The sequence below is a fragment of the Pagrus major genome, chromosome 7 (assembly GCF_040436345.1).
Source record: "Pagrus major chromosome 7, Pma_NU_1.0".
Classification (NCBI taxonomy): Eukaryota; Metazoa; Chordata; class Actinopteri; order Spariformes; family Sparidae; genus Pagrus; species Pagrus major.
The window spans coordinates 24,988,635-25,014,311 of NC_133221.1; the positions used below are offsets into that span (position 1 = coordinate 24,988,635).

A 25,677-nucleotide genomic window follows, 5' to 3' on the forward strand; every position below is an offset into this window, starting at 1 on the left:
CTCATGCGCCACCATCCCCCCCTCCTCCTCCTCCCCCGCCACTGGAAACACACCGTGATGCACACCCACACACCCACACCCACTCACTCACACGCACGCACACACACACACACACACACACACACACACACACACACACACACACACACACACACACACACACACATTCCAGCAGGCGGAGTCTGTGACGCGCTGGCCCGTTTGTGAATGAGCAGCAGAGAGTAGCTGTGCAGCTCTCAGAGCAGAGTCCCAGCCAAGCCCAGGAGCGGAGAGCGAGCGAGAGAGAGAGAGAGGAAGGAAAAGTTGTCCAAATGGAGTTATTTACAGGAGTCAGACCTTTATTATTTTCATATGTACTCATTAATGGCATACTAATTACATTGCAGACTAAAGAAGGTGAGTGTCTTTTTTAAAAAAAACAACAATTTCCTAAAAGTTAATTTCCTTTATTGGAGTGAGGCACGCGTCCCCCATGCGGGGGAAGCTCCTTGGAGAAACTTTAAACCTGGGGAAACAAACTTTCTTGAGCTTGTGACAGTCTTGAATCCTACTTTACGCAAACTTTTTAACTGTAATAACATTTTTCTGGCTAAAGTTGTGTAATTCATTATCAATAATGAGCTGATTTGAGAGTTTCTCCTGCATGTGCGCTGCGCAAAACTTTGTAAGACCAGCAGGTGAATTGTGGAGAATAGTTTGTCACTGCGATGCGTTTAAGAAAGCCGTTTAACATGGTTTTGTGTGTTTTTCTTTTACATTTTTTAATTGTGCGTGCTGTTTTTTTATTATTATTTTTTTTTATTTTACTATAAGTAATATTAGTTTAGTCTATTAGTTTGACATTCAGATGCTTAAAGTACCCAAAAAGTTTTGTTTGGAACAACTTTTTTAAACTAAAGGTGTTAGTTTCATAACATTAGATTAATAATTACATCCTGTCAGCTTTGGGGTTATTATGCAACAAATTTAAAATAATCTGTGTTTTTCAAGAAATAGAAGTCAGCTGATGTCCATCATTTCTGTGTCAAAATGAGTGTTTCCTGATAAGTTTAAAGGTTTATTTGAATGTACTGATGGTGTTCTCATGTCTCCACAGAGGTGCTTTTGGATATGAGGGCAACAGGAGGAGAACTGGGCTGGCTGACATGGCCTTTAGATCAGGGAGACAAACCTGGGGTGAGTATCGCTCCAGCTTCTCCTCCGACTCCCACGTTTCCACTTGGAATTTGCCTGAGGATAAATCTGCATGGAGAAAAATGTTCAGGAAGGGCTCCACTGAGAGCCTCCGCTGCAGAAACAGTTGACCATTTGACTTGTGTGGTTAGCTGTGTGTATAGTGTACATGTCAGGTTTCTATAAAATCAGCCTAATGGTTGCTGGAGTGTATGGATATGAGAAGGAGCTGTAGGACCCTGTCAGGAGCTGCCTGCAGAGCATGTCTGGGCTCCACCAAAGCTTAGGCAGACAGAATAGCTGCTAGCTCTGAACTGGGAATACTTGTGGCCTCTTGTGGTTTCAAGGCTTCAGCTCCAGAATTGTATGTTAGAGAGCAATTAACTTTTAAAGTTTGCAGCATGTGGTACCTCTTTTTTAGAGGGGGAGGGGTTTTTTAAGATGGAGCCAATCAGTCAAAGCTACCTTTTCTTTAAAACCAGGGTCTACGCTTAGGGATGCATCTAGAGAGCAGCTACATTATTACACCCAAATGCTGTGGTTATCTCCGCACCAGGCATGTGTGCCTTCTTTCATATTGCGGTTTCAAAGTACTTGACCAGCCAGGCTCATGCAAATTTACTGTCAATGGCCTCATTTCTTGGGCTGATGACTCAAAGGCATGTGCAGACGTGCTGCTCGCCCTGGCTCATCAAACTTCATCGAAGGGAGGAAGTGCCACTCCTTAAATAATCGATTTGACACTTTCATTTCACTTTTTTGCACTAATAGGAATCAGGTGGAAACATTTTTTATTGTGCACACTTTCTCATGTAATTACCGTCACTTATGATAATTATGATTCTAAGTTTAAAAGGCCCCTAATAAAAAATGTTCACCAGCTGTTTAATAGAGGTGTCGGCTCTGCTGTTGTACATCAGGTTTATACGGGGAGCCAACAAAGCACATTCCTTTAATTAATAGCACAGTGGCTACTTGCAGGGAGCAAACCACAGGCTCTGCCTCTGTGGGAGCCTGTTGTTCCTCAAGAGGCGAGGTTATGTTAAAACTTGCTGTCAGTGTTTTCAAAAATATTTGTGGCAGCATTTAGTATGCGAGCTGCTGCAGCGCTGTTTGGGGACGATGCCAACAGTAGCAATGGCATGTGAAAGGCTGAATCGGAAATAATTTGGTATCTTTGCAATGTCAGTGCAATGAAGTTCCTGAGGTTTCCTGCATTGTTTTGCTGTAGAGGCTCATAAAATGGAGTCCTCCATGTTGCAGAAATGTGTTATTGCTGTGAAGGATTGTAAAATATTCACAGGGAGTAATTTGAAATGTGAAGAACCATGGGTTCCCTGACATACAGTCCGGTTTTGTTCCCAAGGTTCAGATTACAGCGGTTGAACCCGCATGTGAAGAGCTATGGTGCCCCTTTTTTTTGCCTTGGTTTAGCTCAGTATGCTCGGGGGCTCCCCAGGGGTTACTGTTTGTACCTCTAACCTTGTTGCTTTGTGTGGTTTTGTTTCAGTGGGAGGTCATCCAGCGAACCCTGAATGGCTCTCAGTTCTACACCTTCTCGGTCTGCAACGTCGGAGAACGTGAGCAGGACAACTGGCTGCGCACCACCTTCATCCAGCGGCGTCCATCAGCTTCGCGGGTCTTTGTCGAACTCCAGTTTATCGTACGTGACTGCAACTCTTTCGACGGCGCCTCCCTGACCTGCAAGGAGACCTTCAACCTCTTCACGTCTGAGTCGGACGCGGACGTGGGCACCACCTTCCGCAAGGGCCAGTTTAAGAAAGTGGCCACCATCGCGCCTGATGAGATCACCAGCAAAAATGAGCTGCGCATCAACACAGAGACGAAAGTGGTGGAGAGCCTGTCTCGGAAAGGCTTCTACTTGGCTTTTCAAGACATCGGAGCCTGCATCGCTCTTCTCTCCGTCAGGGTCTACTATAAAACTTGCCCTGCCACAGTCAAGAGTCTTGCGTCGTTCCCTGAGACCGTGGCCGGAGGTGAGAACCAGGCGCTGAGGGAAGTGAGCGGGGTGTGCGTGGAGAACGCCATCAGCGAGGAGCTGCCTCGCATCTACTGCACTGTGGATGGGGAGTGGGTGGTACCAGTTGGACAGTGCCAGTGCAAACCAGGCTATGAAGAAGTTGAAGATGTGTGTCAAGGTAAGGGCGTGCTCCTGAGTCTTTGGTATTTGTAAAGGTCTTTCTGTCCCCAGGTACTTCGACCTGTCTGGGTGGATGCAGTTCCCACGAGAGTGTGTTTTTAAAACGACCATTTGGTATGACTCACCATAACCTTTCTTTTTAATTGCCGCAGGCTGTAAAACAGGTCCATATGGTAAACTTTGGATATTTATCGTCAGAGTTATGATCATTGTTCAGAGGAATTCTCCCCCTGGCTAACGTTGCTCCTCTGCGATGGAAGGAATGCTCAAACCTACTTGTACATGTCCTGGCATCATCCCTGACCCTGAACCGATACCTATAAAATTAGGAAGAGTGCTTTTGAGTTTCAGCTATGATTCAAAGGTGCTCTTTGGAAAAGTTTGTACAAGCCTTGATTATTTGCGGTGGTATAGAATGATACGCCCCTTGTGTCATCAAGGCTGGAGTTGGGCAGTGAGAGAAGTTTTCAATCTGACAACCCAAATTAAGATATTACCATTGAGTTGTGAAATGAATAACTCCCTTTAAACTCTTGTTGCATAAAATTGTGTCTAAATCTTCTTTATAGTGTTTAATGAATGTTTAAAGTCATGCTCAAACACTCCACCTTTCACAACACTCCTCATCGTTTATAACTTACAGCCTGTTGCATCAGGTGATTTCCTTCTCTCTCATTATCATCTGTTCTCTTATCTTGATATGGGTGTGCTGCAGAGTCCAGCCATAACTCAGTCCTTTGACTTTGTAGCTGTGGCGTAGTTGCGTTTTAACTCCTGCGAAGAAGGCTTTTATTGTTGTGGGAAGGGCTGTCAGGGTGACTGAAAGTGATCAAAGAAGCCAGGGGGCTACTGTACTGTGATGGATTAGCATCTTCAAGGCTGGTGGTGGTGGTGGTGGTCAGGGGGGTGGGGAAAGGGAGGGGGTGGTAGGAAGCTTTCTGAGCCTCGGTGACTTTGTTCGTCTCAAGCATCACAGAAAACAGAGGACCTGTCTGTGTCCACATCCATCTCTCCCGCTTCCTCCTGTGTTTTCAGAGATTCACTCAGCTCTGGGGTGTATTGTGTGTCAGAACAGAAGTGTATGTGAATATACAACACAGGCTGGCATGCAAGGACCTGTTGAGATCTGTTCCATGACAGAACACCTAAAGACTCCCATCTGCCCTGAGTACTCCTCCTCCTCCTCCTCCTCCTCCTCCTCCTGCCCTCCTATGCTGCTTTTTCTGGAATTCTTGTTTGTACACACACATATACACACCCACACACGCAAACACACACACACACACACACACACACACAAATACCTTATGGAACACACACATCGGACTACAGTTGTAAATCCACATGCAGCCTGCCTATAATAGGTTCGCTTTCCCCACTTAGTTTCCCTCCCATTGGCAACGAAGCGATAAAAGCGATGAAGTTTTCTGTCAGTACATCATTTTTAGCTGCGGGAAAGTGCCAGGTAAGATGATTAGGGAGGAGGCGGAGGAGGAGAGGCAGGAAGGAATGAAAGAAAAGTCATACAAAAGCGACGCGTAGGTTGTGTTTAGTGGAGGGGTGTGATTTTAAAACAGAGAGAGGTGAGGAATGGAATGTAAAGGTAGGAGAACAATGAAGCGCTGTGTTTCCCCCGTGAGGCCGGAGGAACCCACCTCCACCTCCACCACCTCCACCTCCTCTTCCCCCTTGGTTGGTACATTCCTAATCAGTTTGCCAAGGAGGAGCCTCTCCCAACATTACTCCAGACCTGTGGAATTCCCAGGGGGGGAAGAGCGAGCAGCTCCGGGTCAAGACCTCACATAAAAATGACCAAACAAAGAAAAACCCCCCAAAAACCATGAGATGAAGTCAAATGAGAGGTCGGAAGACGCATGAGTGCAGTCGTAGATGGAGGTGGAAATGAATCACAGGGTTCAAGATGAATGGTTCGAAGGGCTTTAAGTGGAATCTCGTACAGACACACAGTTAATCATTCTCCCCACTTCTTTCCTGTCCTGCGTGCTGTTCGGGGAGAAACCACAAAACTTCAATTGTGGTGTTTTTTTCTTACTTAGGTTGAAAGTTTCCATGTTCAGCGATGTGTTCACTCAGTTTTATGACTCCTCGGCCCTGTGGGACCAGTTAAAGTAGAAATCTGTGACTTTATCTGGTTTTTGTCTCCGTCTCCTCATCTGCACTCGTACCACTCTGGTGTTTTTGGCTCAGAGATCACTCGTCCGTCAAACCGTGTTTTTAGGATCTCTTTTTCCTTTAACTCCCCGTGAGGTTTTTCGTAGGTGGCGCGTGGCGCTCTTCTCTCGGTGGCCGCCATCGCTCATCTTAACTACAGAGTCCGTCTTCTGGACAAACAAACGCTAAAGATAAAATGCATCACTTCCTGTTCCACAGAAACCTACCACAGTGTTTAGAGCAGCAAATGTAAAAGCTTTTATTAACTGGCTGTAAATCATATCAGTCGGCAGCCGTTGGGCACAAAGCAGGCTTTTCTTTTTTTTTTGTCATGAAAGCAATAAGTCATTCTATAAAAGAGAAATATTTTGGCTCTCAAAACACATGGGCGTCAATTATAAAATGCATCGGAAACAGAGTAAGCACAGTGAAGCTGTTCTCATGATTTATCTTTATTATTACCACAATCCACACAAGGCTGATGAAGGCCTGAGGAAGACTTTGCGTTTTTTGTCAGTATAATTATATATATTCTTTTTACTCTTTTTTGCTGTCTATTCTATTCTGTCTATAGGCACAATGACTCCTATCAGAATGTGATAATATAACACATTATATATTATAATATATGTGGAGAAGATTTTAAAAATGTACTTATATAATTACTTACATAATAATCTATACCGATGCATCATATTTTGATATGTTGTACGTATTAAAAGCAGCAGAAAATGGAAACTGCAAGAACACACAGTACTTGAGTAAATGTAGTTTTAAATGATATATTCTGTAAATAAGAATAAAGAGAAACTTGGTGGAGGCAGCTTTGTGACACCTGCTTTAGATCAGCCTGCCGTGCTTTCAGTTTCCTTAGTGAGAAAATAAACATTCTTATTTCTAATTCTGGAAAAAAAAACACTTAACTTTCGCAATTAGGTGGTTGACTTTTAAATCGACAGCAGCGCTGCGGGTTTCCACTTGTGACTCACTGTTGACACTGACGGAGCTTTCCTCCGTTCCCTATCACGCCCTTCCTTACCCATAATCCTTCCTGGCACAATGGAACAGCATACTGTGTGTCACCCCACAAAGGACCACGGGCTGCCTTGGCTGGTCCTCGGGATTGTGTTTAACGTCCAGGTCCACACCTCAGCAGCTGCTCTAAAGCCTCGACAAATAAGGCTTAATCCCACATTATGGTTTCCATGAGGCCGCATTTATAAAGGGAGACACTTTGTGGAATATTTGAACTGCTGAGAGCTGTTTTGAGTGTCTTGGTGAAAACGGCGTCTCGGTGGAACAACTGTCCACTGAGTTCCAGTAAAGTTATTATTCCTCTCGCCAGAGAGGTTCCAGTAAACTATTCCTGCTCTTCCCCTCCTTTCCTCGCGTCCATGTCTCTAAACTCATCCTCAGATGATGTAACAAACAGTTGGTGACTAAGTTGTAGTTGTGTGACTGCACACTGTGGTGAGTGATTTGTATGGGTAGTAATTGACTTGGGTGTGTTTGTGCTTTTTACGTGAAGTAACTACTGGTTCTGCATGCTTTTTTGCTTTTGTGCACTCTCTTTTGCCGTCCTCTACCTCTCTTCCCCACATCCTGCCTGTCCCTAAAGTCTGTCTATTTTAGTCTAAATTTTCCGCCTCTCGGCCTGGATTTATTTGATAGTTTCTTATCTCAACACATGATTCCCATCGCCATTTTACAGTCTCTAATGCAATTTATTTAAGAGATGTCCACTGTTGTGCAAGCGGCCCCAAGTATAACAAACTGACAAACAAAAAGATTTTGTTGTGTTCTTGTTGTCTGTGAAATCACAGAGCGACTGTTATTTTTGGCCGGTGAGTAGGTCATGAATATGACACCAATAGAGTTTAAACATCCCGTTTCACACGGCCCTGATAGGACTATTTAGACTGTGTACAGTTCTCCTCACTCTCACTGGTAAATACATTTGTCCACGACTGACGCGTAAAGATAAATAGAGGCTAAATTTGAACAATGCTGCCAATCTGAGAGTTTTTAGTGGCGAGGGACAGAAAACCAACCGGCCCTATTCACATAGTGGTTTAGGCATAAACATTTAGCGAAGGTGAAATGTAAACTTCAGCCCTCAGTTTGTTTTTGTCTGAGAACTTTATGATAGATGGTGGGATTTGGACTGTTGATTGTTCACTTGGAAATACATCCTACAGAAAGCTAGAGATCAAGTGTTTCACAGCCAATCGTCTTTAAATCTGCTGGTACCTGGAGCCAACCGGTTCGTCATAATCGCCCCAAACCTTTTAAGACCAAAGTCTTGTGCAATTTCTGCTTATCTGATGGGGAGTATAAAGACACATGAGCACAGCTCCACACCTCAGGATTTCAGGGTTTTGATTTAGTTGGCTTACGGTGGATTTCAGATAATGAAATCATCTCAATCCTGCAGGATAATCCCCACATTGAAATTTTCCGCTCTACCAAACATCCTTGGCTCTTGATCCCTGTAGCCGGTCTCAGAAAAAGAAAGAAAAAAGTTGTAAGTCGTCAACTTATTGGACAGCGCTGCTCATTTAGATGCACAGTCAGGATATAACCTCTCTTTTTCTTCCTCGGCTCTTTAAAGGCACCGTGATTACTTTGAATGTGTGGATTCCTCAGATCTCGTGCCAAGGTAACGTCTGCCCAGCGGGCTGAAGTTAAGGGAGTTGGTTAGATAATGGGGGGACTCTCAAGGCACTTTCAAGTGGTGTCATGCACCGTCTTGTTGGGCCACGTTTAGAGTTAATGTAACACTGGCAATTACTGCGAACAAGATGACAGGAAATGTAGCAAAGAGGAGATCTGGTGTCCCCTGTGACTCTTTAATGTGGATCAGAGCAAATGGTACTGTTGTGGTTTAAAAAGTGTGATGACAGTTGAGCCTTTGAGGTGTCAGAGGGTGTAGAACATACTTGTTATCAACTATTATATCAGATATGTTACCTTTTGTATGCACTGACAATCATGAAGTGTATTTCTTCTGCATCATTTAGGCTACAGTGAAGACCGACATGTTAACATGATGGGTTTTTTGTTAGCATACAGCAAGAATGGCCGTTAAAAAGATGTGACATTTTCGGTCTTTCTGTCACAAATAAGTTTAAAGCTGCGTTAATTATACATTTATTTGTCTATTGTTGTTACCTTATAAAGTTGATATGGCTTACGTTAGCTTATTCAGTTAAGCAACAAATGCCACATAACCCTAAGTACAATACTCACTGTTCTTTCAGCTCTGGTTTGGGCTCCACCACCCACAGGTATCTGGTTCTTTGTTAGCTTGCTAGATGCTCAAATTTGTTTAGCTAGCTGCTACCGGTGTTAAGAACAGAGTTTGTGTACCATGAAACAAAAATGATAGCCAACTGCTGACAGTGTCAATTAGGACCATGTTTGTCTACCATAAAACTAAAACAATGACAGCTCGCAGTTAACATCGTGATGAGAACAGAGTGTGCGCGCCATAACACAATGTGTGAGTGAAAAGAGGCTAATAGGTTCGCTAATGAAAAAATTTGTGCCGACAAGCAACAATTTTCATATTAGCTGACACAGTCATTTCATCTGTTGTGCAAAATATTGGTTAGCTTTAGTTGCTGCAAATCTTAGTCAAAATGAGCCAATTCTTTTTTACAAGGAAGAACAACAAACAATGAATTGTGTGTCCTAATTCAGTTTCTAAATGTCTACCATGAGTAAAACATCTGAGCCTCAGCAGTTCATGGCGTTTTTGTCTCTGTGTTGGCTGTGTTGAGGAAGTTGGGACATATTTCCTCCTGGTGACATTCCTGAGCCTCGAGGCTGTGTGTGTATGTATGTATGTGTTGTGTTGGGGGAGTCCAGAGCAATGTGAAGCACATTGTATTGTGCTGCTGGTGTGTGAGGTCAGCACTTTCCTTCCCCTATGTCAGTCAGTCATCCCCCCCCCCCCCCCCCAGCACAGCACAGCACAGCACAGCACAGCACAGCACAGCACAACACACCACCACCCCCACCCTTCACCGCTAACAGGACGAGCTCGCAGCGGAAACCGGAGGTCACCTAATCCCTCGGTGACTCCCCGACCCGTTGGCTCAGGGCTTTCCATTGTCGCTCCACGCTCAGCGGCCTCGCTCAGCCACTTTCTATTTTGTTGTCCTGCCTGATAAGTCTGTCTGTTTATTGGTGCATTTGGTTCCATTTTGGCCCCTTCGCCTAACCAGGAAGCAGACGGTTGTCGGCATCCAGTGTGTGACATGCTGGCTCGACAGTGCAATAAAATGGTGTTGTGTTTGCCACCTGGCTGTCTGGATTTGACGAGGACTTGGAGGAATGTGGCCAAATGACCATGACTGTGGTCCAACCGAGGCCTCTGGAGGCTGTGACTTACATGTCAGCCAGGATTGTTTCCTCAAAGTCTCTGCTTCACTTTATGTTGAGTATGTTTTGTGCCTCCTTGACTGCACTTTTCACTCCTGCTGTCGATGAGCCTGAGTGGACAGAGGGAGCGAGAGGAGAAAGGGGATCAGGGAATTTATTGTGTTTGTTAACAACCCCAGATGAAAGCCTGAGTGCAATTGTAAAACAGATGTAATGCCCTTACAGCTGCTCCATTGGTCAGCTAATCCTTTTGACTAATGCCCCCCTCCCTCCCACACGCACACACTTCCATCAGCCCCTACACCTTTACTGCCCCCTGCTCCCCCCTCCCCTGCTCTACCTCAGTGACCTCTTGGCTCATGTTACCGGCTCACCTCCCCCATCAGAGACCCCCATTGTTCCACTACAACCCGACTCCCCCAAAATGCTAATGACATGTTGTCACTCTGCATACAAACAAAATGACATGACATATTGCAATTACGGGTCTCGGGAATGAAAATGAGGGGGTGGGGCGGAGAAGTGAAGTAGATGAGGGCACAGACAGAAGTGAGGACTCGCTTGGCTAGAGATGTATTTGGGGAGCTGCCCTGATTAAGATCTAGACATTGTATTTATTTCTTATGGCTTTATTTTTCCAAGATGTTTTTTTGTTCTCTGGCCGTACTTCTGAATTTAACCTCCCTCCTCATGAGACTGGCCACCGACTGCTGCTGCAACTCTTTCGCCCTCCTCCTCCTCCTCGCTGCGAGCATGTGTTTGTTTAACTTGGCCACTGACTCCCTGTAAGCCATACACAGTTTAACTCACAACTACCCTGAGGCAGACATGACCTTTCTGCCTTTTTAAAGCCCAGCGCCGGACTCGATTGTGGGGGCCCCCCTACCACTTACTCCTCCAGTCCTGAGGGCAATTTCTGTTGTCAAGCCACCATGTTACCCCATTCATCCATCTATCCGACCGTTCATTCATCACTGTCGCCATCTCATCCATCTTAACTTCTGCCGACAAACTGGGCAGCCCTTGTGGGGGGGGGGGGGCTCCCACTCCAGAGCCACTCGGGCTCCCAGAATGTAACGGGCCCCTGCACTCACTCTCAATAAACAAACACAGAGCCACTCAAGGCACACGGGGCCTCTCAAATGACAAACAGTTCTTTGCGCTGTAGCAATAGGGAGGGAAAACATGGCCGGTCGAAGTTTGTCAGATGTTCTAGCTCAGAAGAGGCTGAGAGACTTTTGTTTATGAGAGCGAAAGCGCTCGTCTCAGGAGCCCCTCTTGGGTTTGGTGCCCGCGTTCATGTCAGGTCAACACATTTCAGCTTCCTTTACAGTTATTATTCTGTCTCTAGTCTCTGGTCATCACAGCGCTGGTTCTTCATTTGGTCACGCTCCCCTGTGTTTCCATGCTTTGATTGGCTGCTTTAGGAAGGAAGGCTGCATCAGCCTCGCACTTCCTGTTTCCTGTTGTGTCCAGCAACAATCCAACAAAAGTCCCCCCTCCACCTTCGCCATGGAACCAAGAGGTTTCCTTTCACCGGAATTTGCTCTTTTGTCGAGGAATCTTCTTGTTAAATGCCTCAGCTCGAGCGTCATCAAGGCTCATTTACCGTCATTGTGACTAATATGTTCAGGGTACACAAACTCCTCCAGAGAGCTGAGGCTGAAACTGAAGCTGCAGTGAGGACGCTCTGCTACAGGCCTCCTGTTGGGTGGTGTGCACTGGAATGCATCTTGATTATAGAGGCAGCTCACAGTGTAAGGCCATCATCTCCGCAGACCTGACCACGATGCATTGCAGCCTGCACTGTTGCGCCAAAAAGAGGCTAGTCCTCCTCTATTCAGTTGCCATGTGGCATTTCGGCTATTCCCATCTGCAATGCTTGTGTGTGTGTGTGTGTGTGTGTGTATGTTTTTTTTCTTTCAGCACTTGAATGGCATGGCATTCTCCTTGCCTGCTGGTCAGTGGTGAATAGCAATGTTAATGGGTTTGCTGGGAGCCTTTTTAGAGAGGACTGGGAGGAGAGAAAGGAGGGGAGGAAGGAATTTGGGGATTACGAGGAGCAGAGGTAGGGGTATGAATTGGGGTTTGAGGCAGCAGCTGTTCCCCCCTCTCAATGGAAGAGTTCGCCCTGGCCTGTCTCTTTTCTCTCTCCCCTCCTTTCTTCAGTCCTCAGCAGGATACAGTATTCCTCTCTTTCTTTCTTAAACCTTCTGCTCCTCCATAACACCGCTCTTCTGCCTCGCCCAACCTCTGCCTCGTTCGCGTTAATGAGTAGCAGTGGCTGTTAGTGAAACAGCTGGCCAAGGCAGAGTGCTGAGAGATGCTGCCTTGGGGGGAGGATTGAGCAGAATGCGCACCCATTGGACAAACTTACAAATTATTCTTGTGCTGAGTGTGTTACTTTCCACCATTGTTGTCGTACTCTTCAGTCAAAACACGCTTCTTCATAGCAGCCCCGCCGCTGGACCGCAGCAAAAAAAGCTGAATGGAGTCGAAGAGGAGCTCATGGTCAATCGAGTAAATCCCCTTGATATGACTTAAATGGAGCGGGAGCCGTGTGCTTTCCGTCTTGTGTGTGGTCACTTGTGGCTTCCAAATGAGCTTCGTTCAAGGGAACCGCAGTGAAAGGCAGCCATGGAGGGAGACAGTATCTCTGAGTGAATCTGATATTGTCTTTGTCCTGGGCTCTGCTCTTCAACTCGTCTCTGTTGGAGTCTGACATCCAAACTGTGTTTGCCTTTGCTTGGCCCTGGTCACTGGCATGAACTTCAGTCTTTTGCTTTATTTCAATTGGCCATCATGTCCTCTTTCTACATTGTCTCATTCTTTCTTTCTGTCTTTCTTCTCTTGCATCTCTCTCTTCTATTTTCCTTTGTTGACCCCCATTTGCATTGTCAACATCTTATGGCATCTGTCATGAGCTATTTAAATGCTGCAGGCAAACGACTTGGAAGGAAGGAAGGAAGGAAGGAAATGTGTGTGTATGTTTATATATGTGTGTGACTTGGCAGAAGGACATGAACAGGTGACAGGCAGTGGACATAATCCCCCCTTCTGATGTCAGATTTACCCATGTGTCCACGGGTGTGCTTTGCATACATGTACGTGTATTTTGTGCATACATACGGGTGTGGGTGCATGTGTGCGGTGCATGTGTGCAGTGCATACATGAACGTGTGTGTGTGTGTGTGGATGAACGTGTGATGGTGTGAGGACATGAGCAGCAGCCGTTGGAATGCTCTTGCACAGTTAAAGGGGGGCCGTCTCATTTTCACTCTCCTTTATGGCGCGCTCTCTCCAGAATTTCACACCACGTTAAGTTCATATTTCACCACTGCTACGCACAGCTGGATCCTCTACCTGTATTTCTTTATTCCCAGTTGGACGTGTGAAATTAGGTGTCATCTTATCCAGACGATACAGTTTCAAGAGTCTGCATGTGGGTGTCTGACAGAAACAAATAAAATAGACTGTTGAGTGCAAACGGAAGCTCCGCTTTGGGCTGCTTCATTTCTATTTCTTGGCCCTTTCCTGATTTTTGTTGCCTTTATTTCTCACTGACTTGCTGTCGTGGAATGTAGCATGACTGGTTGTGTTGGTTGAGACAGAGACAGTAAGAAGGCAGCATCAGATGGGGGGTTGGTGGTTGAAGCAGTAATGAGTAGGAGTGCCAGCGAGGCAGGGAGTCTGCGTTTTTGTTTCAGGGTTGGGCCCATGTGAGCAGTGTCTCAGCTGGAATGGACAATGTTTTAATGAGCAGAGTCAACACTGTGCACTGTTTTCCCTCCCATATCTCTGTCACTTATCCAAATCTAACCTTTAACCTTGACATAATAACATATCCACTCAACCCCGCTGTGTTGCGTGCCAGGTGAAAAGTTCACCGCAGTTCTGATCTTTCAGGGAGGTTTGAGTGATCTGGAGGAACTGGCTTTGAATTGTGACATATGGGATGTCGCCTGAAGTCACTATTGTCCTCGTTCACCTGCTAATGCAAATGTTTTTTTTGTGTTTGCAGAGTGTAAGGCTGGCTTCTTCAAGGCAGCAGCATCCGGGGACAAGTGTGCACCCTGTCCAGCCAACACCCAAGAGCTAGACTCTGGAGCTGTCGTCTGTCCCTGCATGGATGGCTTCTACCGGGCCCCAAATGACCCCCCTACTGGACCCTGCTCAGGTATCAAGTTTGCCTTGATCTCTACGAGATCCTTGCAATAGGGTGGGGGGTGATATGGCCTTAAAAGAATATCTTGATATTTTTAAGCTATATCACGATACACGCTATATGGGGTTAGGGTCCAGGGGTTATGGGCAAGGACAGGGTCAAGGTTAGGGGTTAGGGTCCTGTATCTTGATATTTTGAATCTCCTTGAAAACAGTTCATAAATGCTAAGATTGGGTGAAAAAAAAAAAAATCAAATATCACAATATTTCAATGATGGTACTTTGGTACCCTTGGTACTTTCACAAAATATTAGCACAATGAGATTTTGATAAATAATTATCTGTGATATGGATATAATTTCTACAAAGTGGGAAAAGGCAAGTAATAGATCAAGTAGAACAGTCTGGTAAATTCAGAAAATTACATCACTTTACTGTAATGCAGCCTTTAAAACCAGGCAAAGACAACACTTATGCCATATCTGTAATGATATCCAAAATCTAAGACGATACATAGTCCCCTATCAACATATCAAGATAATTTTGATATGTTTCCCAGCCTTACTTTGCAATAAGACAATTTGGAAACTTTAGCTGTCAATGAGCAACCAAATAATGTAATTTACATGCATGACTTTGCTAAGCTGAACTCAGAAAGTAGTCCCGCACATTCCCTTTTTCTATCTAACATCCCATATCATTTCCCAATCTGTGTTCATCAGGACTCCCATCTGCCCCACGTGACCTTGTTGCCACCACCAGTGCAGGAAAACTCCTCCTCACCTGGAGCCCGCCTGAAGACACCGGAGGTCGAACCGACATCACCTACAGTATTGAATGCCAGCGCTGTGAGGGAACAGTGTGCCAGTCCTGCGGAGAGAAAATCCGCTATGAGCCGGCTGGCGTGGGTCTGACTGACACCAAGGTTTCAGTGAGCGAGTTGGACGCTCACCTCAACTACACCTTCACCGTGGAGGCACATAGCGGCGTGTCGGTGCTCACAAGCCAGGCAACGCCACGGGCTAATAAACCACCATCCACCAGCGCTCTGACTACATCCCTGCTCTACACAGGTGAGAGCTGCTGATACGAGGCAGCGGAGTGATGCTATCTATGCTGCTGTAATGGCAGATGCTATCTGTGAGGCAGTGACAGCTCTGCAAGTTGAACTGTGCTGCGGGAGTGAGATGAACTCTCAGATTATCAGGAGAGAGTTCAGTTATATTTTTCACATATTTTTGGGAGATTTTCACATTCCAAAGATGCTGAAGTATTCTCTGCTGCCTGTCCTCAGATCCCCCGAAGATCACCGCGATGCGAGTGGTGGAGAGGACCTCCACAAGCTTGTCCCTCTCCTGGGATGTAAAACCACGGGTCCATCCCCGGCCCGGCCGTTATGAACTTACCTACCGCAAGAAGGTGCGTCACTCTCATTTTTTATCCTGATATGTGTTGAAGTTCATTTCATGATATGTATCTACTGATTAACATTTATCTTTGTACAAGTTTAAGATAGGTATCTGAATTTAAGGACACATATTATGCTCCAACAGAAGCTCCTCTCTCCTACAGAAAACACTGCTCCTGAAACGCCTCGTCATGTACACATCACACTCTGTCAACACATCGCACATTTGCATAATTGATGCCTAGAGGCTAGTTTGATTTAGCATAGCTGCTCTGTTGTTGTTAACGATGCTGGCTCAGGCATGTGTGAGCTGACCAATCAGAGCAGTGACCAATGGCTATAATGTTCAGAGAAATACCAGATGATTCGCCAGAGATAGAGGGACGAAGTTAGCGAACGTAATGTAAACATAACGTAAATGTAACCTAAACCTAACATAACGTAAACGAAACGTGAATCATTACCTCATTTGTGAACATTTCTGCCTGAGTCAGCTCCTAGCAGCTCCCATGATGCCAAGCTACTTCACGATGTCATCAAACAGAATCTTTTGTTTTGACTTTTTGATTGAAGGACCCTTATTGGCACAACTTTCACTAGCTACTGTGTGTTTAAACATACATTTCATTAACAAAACATGTGAGAGACAGAATTCATCCCACTAACATAAATGCTAAAACTGAATCTGTGGCTTCCATTGCTTCTCTTTCTTCCAGGATGATAACCTGGATGTGACGACCTACATCGTGCTCATACTGGAGAAGAACTCCGTACAGATCAATGACTTGGCCCCGGGCACGGCCTACCTGTTCAGGGTGCAGGCCCTCAGCAGCGATGGCAACCCTGGAGGCTCCAGCATGGAGGAGCAGTTTGAGACCTCAGGTATGGAGGAGAACCAGCACGGAGAAAGCTTCACATGCTTTGTTTAAAGAATGAGATGTCTTTAATGTGTGTCTGTTTTTCTTTCCAGAGCGCCTCACTCAAAACAACACAGCAGTGATCTTTGGCGTAGCAGTCGGAGGAGCGGCCATGTTGTTCATTGTGATCGTGGTGCTGTTCCTACGCAGACGGTCAGTATCCGCCCCCCTCTGCTGCTCTCCCTGTCTGTCTGTCCTGTTAATCAGTCAGTCCTTCACTGGCTTCCTCTCTCATTCTTTCGCCTTTCCTTTGTGGGGCCTCCAAATGGCCTTTGCATTCAGTCCTTCCTCACCTCTCTCTTTCTCTCTTCCTTCAGCCAACTTTCTCTTTCTCTTTATCTGGATCTGTGTCCCGGCACTCACTGGGGAAGAATTTGCGTTGAATGCGCCTTGTCATTGCTCAATGGTTAAATTCTAGTGAGTGTTGGGGCCTTTGAAAGGAAATCGGTCCGGGGTGGTATATTGTTGGTGATAAGAGGCGCTTGGTTCCCTCTGTACCAGACCGCAGGCACTTTGTAAAGGTGACCTCGGCCTGTACTGTAGCAGGCTGCAGCCCGTCTGTCCACATCCCTCCCGCCTGCTTGTCTGTCTTTCAGTCTTTAAATCGGCTTGGCAAACACAGTCTACCGTCAGCCTTTATCAAGAGGCCGCCTCCGTATGAATGGACGCACTGCACCAGTGTCGGTGTCCTTTTGTAGGCTTTAGAACGTCTTGAAAAATGGTTACAAAGGTTTCTATGTGCTATTGATATTAAAGCAGGCAAATGATACAAAGACAAAAGTCCATTTGTTCTTTTAAAGTGGGATATTAATTTGCAGATGGGTTTTTATCTTTTTATTCAGGAAGAGGAACTCTCACACCAGGCAAGGACCAGAGGACACCTACTTCTCCAGCTCAGGTAGACAACAAAATTCTCTTTTTATTTCACTCTATTCAATTTATTTGATTCATTTGTGAACAGAAAACAATTTTCTTTCTTTTTGTCACAGAGCAATTGAAGCCTCTGAAGACCTACGTGGATCCACACACATACGAGGACCCCAACACAGCCATCCTGAAGTTTGCCACTGAAATCCACCCCAGCCACATAACCAAACAGAAAGTCATTGGAGCTGGTGAGTGACAGCTCTGCTCAGACAATCTGCTGTGGGGCTTAACTCTGAGATGTTGAAAGATTCTTCCAATCCTGAAAATTCGCTGTTTATATTGTGCTTTTCCCCAAGCTTAACGGGCTGAGTGACAGTGGTTACTTTAGTGAGATTAACATCTAGTTGGCTGAGTTCTCACACAACAAGTTGAGACATTTTGTTGTGTGGCAACTCTTGGCTGTGGGATCTATGTGTTTTGGCTCACGTTGACGTTAACAATTACACAAAGAAAGTGTTGCAGAGACAGTATTTTGGAAGGATATCAGAGCACCTTCCCGGGCCCTGCCCAGATCTTTCATACTTGATTCATTTATTCAAGTGCGACCACCTTTACCCTTTGAACCGGCAGTCTTTTCTCAATATACACCCCCTCCTCAGTTCCCACGACCGTGGCCCCCCCCTTCTCCTCATGTGACAGCTGATTCCCATGCTTTAACACCACAGGCCATCCACCAGTTATACAACATCGTCTCTCTCTCAACACCCAGCCAGAACACACCTCTGTGAGAGAGCCTCAGGCAAAACAGCCGCAGAGACTGCCTTGTTTTCATTCTGTTGCACAGCAAACCCCCTGCAGCTAGAAACGTGAGAAAACCTATCAGAGGCACATACCTCGGATATCTCTATCTCTCTAAAATTATTGTTGTCCTGCAGGGGAGTTTGGTGAGGTGTACCGCGGTATTCTGAAGGTGCCGGGGAGAAAAGAAGTAGCCGTGGCTATCAAGACGTTGAAACCGGGCTACACGGAGAAGCAGAGGCAGGACTTTCTGAGCGAGGCCTCCATCATGGGACAGTTCTCCCACCAGAATATCATTCGTCTGGAGGGGGTGGTCACCAAATGTAAGGACTTCTGTGAGTTTTGGTCCCTTTTTTTATTCAACTATTCTCACATTTCTTTTGCCTGTTTTGGGCCAGTTCAGGCAATTAATTATTTCTTTTTTTTGTGTTTGTGCAGTCAAACATGCCATGATTGTGACAGAATACATGGAGAATGGAGCACTGGACAGGTACCTTCGGGTAAGTCTACCACATACCATTTTCTATGGGTGTAAATGTCTCTTCTTCAACTATGAAGGCACCAGAAATTTTAAGTTAAAGTTATTTAGTTGCACTGAAATGTCATGTCTTACTAGTTAAAACAAGCATTTGTTACTGATGGTAGCAATGCTGGTGACCTGTCGGGTCTAAGATGTAATATACACAATATTTTTTCAGACACTGGACTGGAAAATTGGGAAAAACTCCGATCTAGATCTATTTCCAGATTTATCATCTCTGTGTTTCTTCTTGTTTTGGTCACAAAACAAAAAATTAATCTGTGGTCATTTTCTCCTTTCAGGACCATGATGGCGAGTTTGCCTCCTTCCAGCTGGTGGGCATGCTGCGTGGCATCGCCGCGGGCATGAAGTACCTCTCTGACATGAGCTACGTCCACCGTGACCTAGCAGCCCGCAACATCCTCGTCAACAACACCCTGGAGTGCAAAGTGTCCGACTTCGGCCTGTCCCGGGTGCTGGAGGACGATCCTGAGGGGACGTACACCACAAGTGTAAGTAGTTATGGGACTTCCTGTTTGCTTAAGCAAGGGGTGCCAATGTTGGTTTTAAGATTCTTGAATCCTTTTTTGTTCCTCTGTCTCTAACTTGAAGTTTGTTTTCCCTGAACAGGGAGGTAAGATCCCCATTCGCTGGACGGCTCCAGAGGCAATAGCATACAGGAAGTTCACCTCAGCAAGCGATGTGTGGAGTTTTGGCATCGTCATGTGGGAGGTCATGGCCTTTGGAGAAAGGCCTTACTGGGACATGAGTAACCATGAGGCAAGTTTCAGTGATTACAGTTTACAGATTGTACTTTCTCTGTGGTTTTGCTGTCAGAAGCAGTCCAAACTGATTATTATGTCAAACCTACCAGTGAGATGAAATCTAATTTGTCTCCTGAAAAACTTCTTACAGGTGATGAAGGCGATCAACGAGGCTTTTAGACTCCCGGCACCGATGGACTGTCCCTCAGCCGTCTACCAGCTGATGTTGCAGTGCTGGCTCCAGGATCGCTCTAAGAGGCCGCGGTTCGGAGACATCGTCAGCCTGCTGGACAAGCTGCTGCGGAGCCCCGAATCCCTGAAGACCATTGCAGACTTCGACCCACGGTAAGATTTATTTACATACCAGGCTCAGGGCTTGAAATGAATATTTTTCCAGTGCTGACCTCTCAGTAGCTGCCACTATCAGCAACCAGTTCTCAGAAACAACACTGGAATCCAAATTTTTGTAACACTGTTATTGTAAATTCAATTTTCAGTGTCACTTCTGCTACCTCTCTTTCATTTTTCCTTATTGTGGATCTTATCTGCTTCTGCAGCGTAAAACCCTGATAATATACACCCAAGGTCATGTGTTCTCCGCCAAGAAGCAGAACTCTGCTCAACTTTTGAAAGAGCTCTGTTAGCCTGAAAAGACACAACAGTATTTTCATTAGTAGCCACATTCTGACTTAAGTCGTAAAAATGGAGACCTGTGCAATGTAAATTGATGTTTGCCTTTAAACTTGCTTTGACCAGACTTTATACTCCTGCTTTTTTATTATAAATTGTCCATTTTAAGACAGTTGGCAGTCAGGGTAGAAACAAGATAGGGGACAGAGGAAGGGGTATGATATGCAGGCTGCAGTCAAACCGGGGGACATTGTAGTAGTCTTCATGTCTCTTTCACTCTCCAGACCTGTCTAACTTCGCTCAAAACTTGACATGGACTGGTCTCTACTGACTTGAAATTTGGACTTGTCTTGGCTGAGTCAAGACATGACTTGGAAATTTTGACCTTTGACCTTATTTGACCCGAGTCTTGACTTGGACTTGTATTGTCCTACTTGAGACTTCAGCAGGACATTTCCTATTTGATTTGGTCTTGTCTATATCGACTTAAAATTTGACTCTGACTTCTCAACTGACTTGAAACTTCCATCTGTACTGACTTTAGACTTCACTTGGACATTTTTTGGACTTGACGTTGTCTTGTCCCACTTGAAACTTGGTTTGGACTTTTCAACTGACTTAAAACTTGGACTTGACGACCCGACTTGATGATGTGACGTGGACATTTCTTGATCAACTTGAGGCTTGAGTTGGACTTGTTTGACTTCACCTGGACCTGCTTCAAAACACTCTGGCAGCAGCTCCCCATTTACTGTAAGTTAAAATGAGGCTGTGTATTTATGGTTGTTTGGTGCAGAGAGGGGAATGGCTTTAAGATGTTCTACTTAAACCATTAAAAGGACCTACTGACACCTTGCCTTCCAGGCTAATGGAAGAAATGTGTGTTCACTCCTGGCAGCTCTGCGTTCTGTAATTGTGTGCCTGAATGCATATTTTATCCTTTGTGAGGGAGCATTAAAGCCAGGAACGGTGAGAAAGGACAAAAGGCTGTCGTGCTCGTATCTTGATCTGCTCTCGCCCTGACTGCTCCAACTGGTTTTTATCACTCACTGGTTTCCTGAGTAGTAATTACAGTTCTCAGTCATCTGCCTTTGTTGTGGGAAAGCTGTTGATAATTATCATTTGGATCTACTTTTCTCTGCTTGCAGCGTATCCATCCGCCTGCCCAGCACCAGCGGCTCGGACGGTTCCCCCTTCAGGTCGGTGTCGGAGTGGCTGGAGTCCATCAAGATGAGTCAGTACAGCGAGAACTTCGCTTGCGCCGGGGTCGTCACCATGGACCAGGTCCTGCAGATGAAGAATGAGTAAGTGGGACATGACTCCAGATTTGGTGACACCACATGTTAATTTTAGATTTGTTCATTTTATTGACTTGTTAAGCATATTCTTGGCGAGGAAGAGAAACATTATGTTGTCAAATTATGCCATGAATTAAAACCTATAAAAAATATTCCACAAAGATGTTTCTCCTCCCGACATGAAGTCTATTATGAACTTCCCAGTAGTAGTTTATGCATTTGTTTTCCTAAAAACTTTGTAACAGCCAGCAGAATAGTTTTCGCACAATATAATCTCCAACCTCAGTTACAACTTGAGAAATGTTTGAGATGGAAAAAGTAATGGAGGGAAGGAGAAGGAGTGGGCTCATTTGTGGTAGACTGGTGGTGGTGGCTTGTGGTCACTGCAGTCCTTATTCTTCTTTCCTCTCTTCGTTCTTCCTCTCATCCCTCCCTTTGCCCTGGGCAGCACTTTTGCTTAGAGCCCCCGAAAACCACCAGTTTTGTCTGTTAAGGGCAAAGGCCCTTTTGTGGTTTCTGCGACATTAAAGGAAGGAAAGGAGGAGGAGAGAATAGTCTGAGGAACAGGAGAGCAGGAGATTAAGGAACTGAAATAGATGGACGAGATTTGAAGCCCCGTAGTCGGCACATTTGTGCTTCTAGAAAGATTGAAGAGGTGCGCTGAGAATGTACCCCCTGAACTCATCACAGGGTATTTCAAGGTAATTGGATCTCCTCAGATGTGTAGGAGCGCCGAGGGCACATTTTGATGAAATCGACTCAACCTTTTTGGAAAAAAAGACTCAGTGAAGCCCATAATATGAGGTTGTGTAGGGGCAATGATGAGGGCCAGAGCTTTTCCTAACCGCGTGACCCCCCCCCCTCCACTGCCATGGTATACCTACCTCAGTCGGTGATTTGGGAAGATGGGCAGACTGTAAGGCAGACGACAAACCCTTTTGAAGTATTTGTCATACAGAATGGTGTGATTCCACGGCCCCGCATTTCCATCTCAGGGCATCTGGTAGCACTCTCGGAAAACCAGCAGTTATTTACAACCCACCCTCTGCTCGCCAGACAAGTGATTCATGGTCAACTGGGAGAATCCTCGTTAAGTAATTAAAGCTGTAATTAAGGCTTTGACTTTAGACTGCTGTGTTGCAGGGCTCTTGCAGATTTGCCTCATGTGCCCGTGAAGAACGAAACCCTCAGTATTTCAGTTTAAAGTCAAAGATTTATACTATCTTGGAGCACAGCCCACCCTACTGTACTGGTTTAGCAGTCAAACTAAACATGAATAGGCTTTTTATCACCTCTGACGAGTGAGTTATTACTACAAGACAGGAAGGATGTGCAAGGATGTATGAAAAGTGTTGGAATGAGGCCAAAGTGTAAATCTTATATGCTGTCTTTTTTTCACAGGGATATTAAGAACATCGGGGTGAGGCTGCCCGGCCATTTGAAAAGAATCGCCTACAGCATCCTGGGCTTAAAGGACCAGACGAGCACCCTGAGCGTGTTTGCTGTGTGATTGTGACAGCGAAAGGGAATAAAATTCGGGGAAGGGACGCAGGCAGCCCTTTGAACTCTAAGCTGAGCTGGAGCAAAACTGCAGGGACGGCTTTGGATCGGCAGGACCAAGAGAACTGTGCCATCCTTTGGGGCCGACTGAATCAGACTGACTTACTGTACATTTTTGATTTCTTCATCTTATCCACACGGGAATCGAGCAAATATACAACAATAGATGTATCAAGTAGACTCTGTATATTTAGATATCTATTTTATTACCCATGTCGTCTGTACAGATACAATTCATCGCTCATGCATTTATTTTTTTTTCTCTTCATTTCGCATTCCTGCTTTATAAAAATCAACAATCAAACCAGTTCTGGGAAAAGCTTCAGAATTGCACCCAGAGCTTGTTGCGTCAGTTACGAAACAAACAAGGGAAGCACAGTAAGTGTGATAGCATGGGAGAGTCCAGCCCTAGCTCAGGTTGTGGTCGGTGCTGATGTCACTATGTTTCCCTTAAATTGGCACTTTGGTCCATTTCTTGTCAGACCAATGAGGATGGAGCGTCTAGCGGGCTGAAATGAGCTTGAGCTGGCCCAGTTAAGTTAAAGAGTTTGGTGTGTAGACGCAGATGGACTTGGTGTTGTTTTTGGCCTTCTGCTGGCTCTGCGCAGAAATTAAGCTATGATCATATAAGTGATGTTATATGAAAAAAAGAGAGGATATATATGAGGTACTTTGTGTGTACAGATTCACTTTTTTTTTTTGTTTCTTTGTGTTTGGGAAATTTACCAAAGACAACTTCTAATGTAGCACTTGGATTTAGAGAATCTCGTTATCTTGGTTTGTCGCAGAATCGCAAGAAAAGGGCTATTACACAAAAAAATCCTGAATGAATTGAAATGATATGGACGTGTGAATGGAATGAAATTAGAATGCAATTCGTCTGTTTGTAGCACGACAGCAATGAGGAGGAAGCGTTTGCCAGAATGCAAATACCCTGAAAAAAAAGGCCTTAAAGATGATGACTCTTGTTGTGGTTGAGATGATTTCAGACTTAATAATAGTTTGGTTTGCAATTTCAACGTCTCATTTAGTTTTATAGAAGCTGTTAAAAAAAAAGAAAACTCATTCATATTTCTGTTGACGGGATGAAACTGTGTGCTTTGACAATGTAGAGCTCGACTCGTTCCAGACATTTAAAGACATTTTAAAGTGCCTGTTTGTGGAACATTAGCGTGTGTGTGTAGCGGACAGTTTCCCCAGTGCTCTTAATTGATGACTGCAAATCATTGTGTTACTGATGTACACCTTCCTTTACTTGAATTTTGACTGTGTTTTCAAATGTATCTATGATTCTTCTGTAGCTGATAGATCCATCTTTGGAAAAGGGATTTTTTAAATTGTTTTACTGGTTGCAAATGCATTTACATTTTGTATGATTTCACTATCTACCATATTACCAAACTGATTATTTTTCTATCACTTTCCAAAGCGGTGTCTCCTACTTTTGCTGCCTTTCCAAACATCTTGAGAGTTCCTTCATCAAAGAGCAAACTTCCTTCCTTTTTTGCCTGTTGTTTTATACTGTATTTAATAGCCTATTTATTTTTTACTTTTATTTATTTATACTGATAAAAACACTGAGCTGGAATTGTAATTGAAGGTTGTTCTCTCATTTTCTCAATAATAAAAAAAAAAGAAAAGCTCTAATGTCCCTCTTTTAATCCTGAATTATTCAAAAATTGTTTTTCTTGCATTTGTGGAGCAATAAAGTCTAAAAATGAATCTGGCACAGTCTACTGTATGATTGACACTAAACAAAGCACAGGAATGCTGGATTTGTTTTGAGCGGTGCCAGGATGTTTATACTTCCACCTGGATATCCTTATAATGCTGCTGCGTGCTTTAATGCCAGAGTTAGAACCTGTAATAAACACACGCACACACACACACACACACACACACACACACACACACACACACACACACACACACACACACACACACACACACACACACACACAGACAGACACTTATTGTACAAACCACACATCAACATTTCCACCACTGAGAACATTTTATTAGATTTGTATTGTGTAATCGAATCAACCAGATATTACACGAGATGAAAGTAAACTTAGAAATCTCAGATTTAGCTCTGATGTTTGTATTAAACAGAGGTCACTGAGATTGGCCACTTGATTACTTTTGCCTGGGAAATGACCTGCTGTGACCAACATGTTCTTCTCCCATGAACTCTTCTGTCATGTTACAGTTGAAGTCAGATGTGAAGTTCTGCCTTCCCACTTCATAAATTACAGTGGAACGAACATTTATATTGGAACTATCAAAATAAGGACTAGAGGAATATTTCAAGCTACATCTAGCAATTTTCAATTTTATCTTGTGACAAATCTGTCCTTATGGTCTGGTTAGCTTTAGGCACAAAAAACACTTAGTTACGGTTTGGAAAAGATCATATTTTGGCTTTTTGGTCGCCACAAACACGGCTGGAGATTCCCCAAGGGCTTGTTGAAAACACCCAGTTTTTGTGCCAACAACACAGCTGGAGATGCCCCAGCTTCTCGTTAAAAATACCCTGGTTTTGTTGCCATAAAAACCACTGGAAATTGTCCAGAGGTCTCCTTAAAAATATCAAGTGATGTCACACTATAAATGTTGAAACACAGTCTCGAACTGCAGCCACTGTCATAAGTATGTAATGTAAATGTGATATGACACGTGTTGTAGAAATGTCAGACATCAGAGATTCTGCATTTCTAAATACAGTGAATTGACCCTTTACATTGGTGCTCTGAGTATCATATTAAGGATAAGAAATGTTAAATATTTTAAGATACTTGTGGCATAAATATGGACTCACACCTCAATATTGCATATCTGTAACATATTCCAACCCAG

The 25,677-nt window shown here is 44.6% G+C and overlaps 1 protein-coding gene across 2 annotated transcripts; it reads left to right on the top strand.

Annotated features, from left to right (window-relative positions):
- Nucleotides 1–298: 298 nt before the first annotated feature.
- epha2b (eph receptor A2 b) lies at nucleotides 299–24,545 on the top strand. 2 transcript variants are annotated; one of them, XM_073470260.1, is made up of 17 exons: nucleotides 299–396; nucleotides 1,097–1,176; nucleotides 2,684–3,332; nucleotides 13,914–14,069; nucleotides 14,779–15,129; nucleotides 15,351–15,475; nucleotides 16,181–16,346; nucleotides 16,435–16,534; nucleotides 17,224–17,279; nucleotides 17,371–17,496; nucleotides 18,184–18,381; nucleotides 18,485–18,546; nucleotides 18,869–19,078; nucleotides 19,197–19,346; nucleotides 19,482–19,675; nucleotides 21,109–21,264; nucleotides 22,660–24,545. In XM_073470260.1, the coding sequence occupies exons 1-17, from the start codon at nucleotides 312–314 to the stop codon at nucleotides 22,766–22,768; spliced, it is 2,973 nt and encodes a 990-aa protein (XP_073326361.1). In that variant the 5' UTR covers nucleotides 299–311; the 3' UTR covers nucleotides 22,769–24,545. The 2 variants fall into 2 exon arrangements, with proteins under 2 accessions (XP_073326361.1, XP_073326362.1); XM_073470261.1 differs by having other exon boundaries at nucleotides 18,184–18,369.
- The last annotated feature ends 1,132 nt before the right edge of the window (nucleotides 24,546–25,677 follow it).

Excerpts from the sequence above, each read along its gene's own strand:
- epha2b (XM_073470260.1), top strand. The coding sequence starts at position 312 with ATGGAGTTATTTACAGGAGTCAGACCTTTATTATTTTCATATGTACTC. Across the intron at positions 1,177-2,683 it reads ATCAGGGAGACAAACCTGGG|TGGGAGGTCATCCAGCGAAC; the intron begins GTGAGTATCGCT and ends GTTTTGTTTCAG. Across the intron at positions 16,535-17,223 it reads GTGCTGTTCCTACGCAGACG|GAAGAGGAACTCTCACACCA; the intron begins GTCAGTATCCGC and ends CTTTTTATTCAG.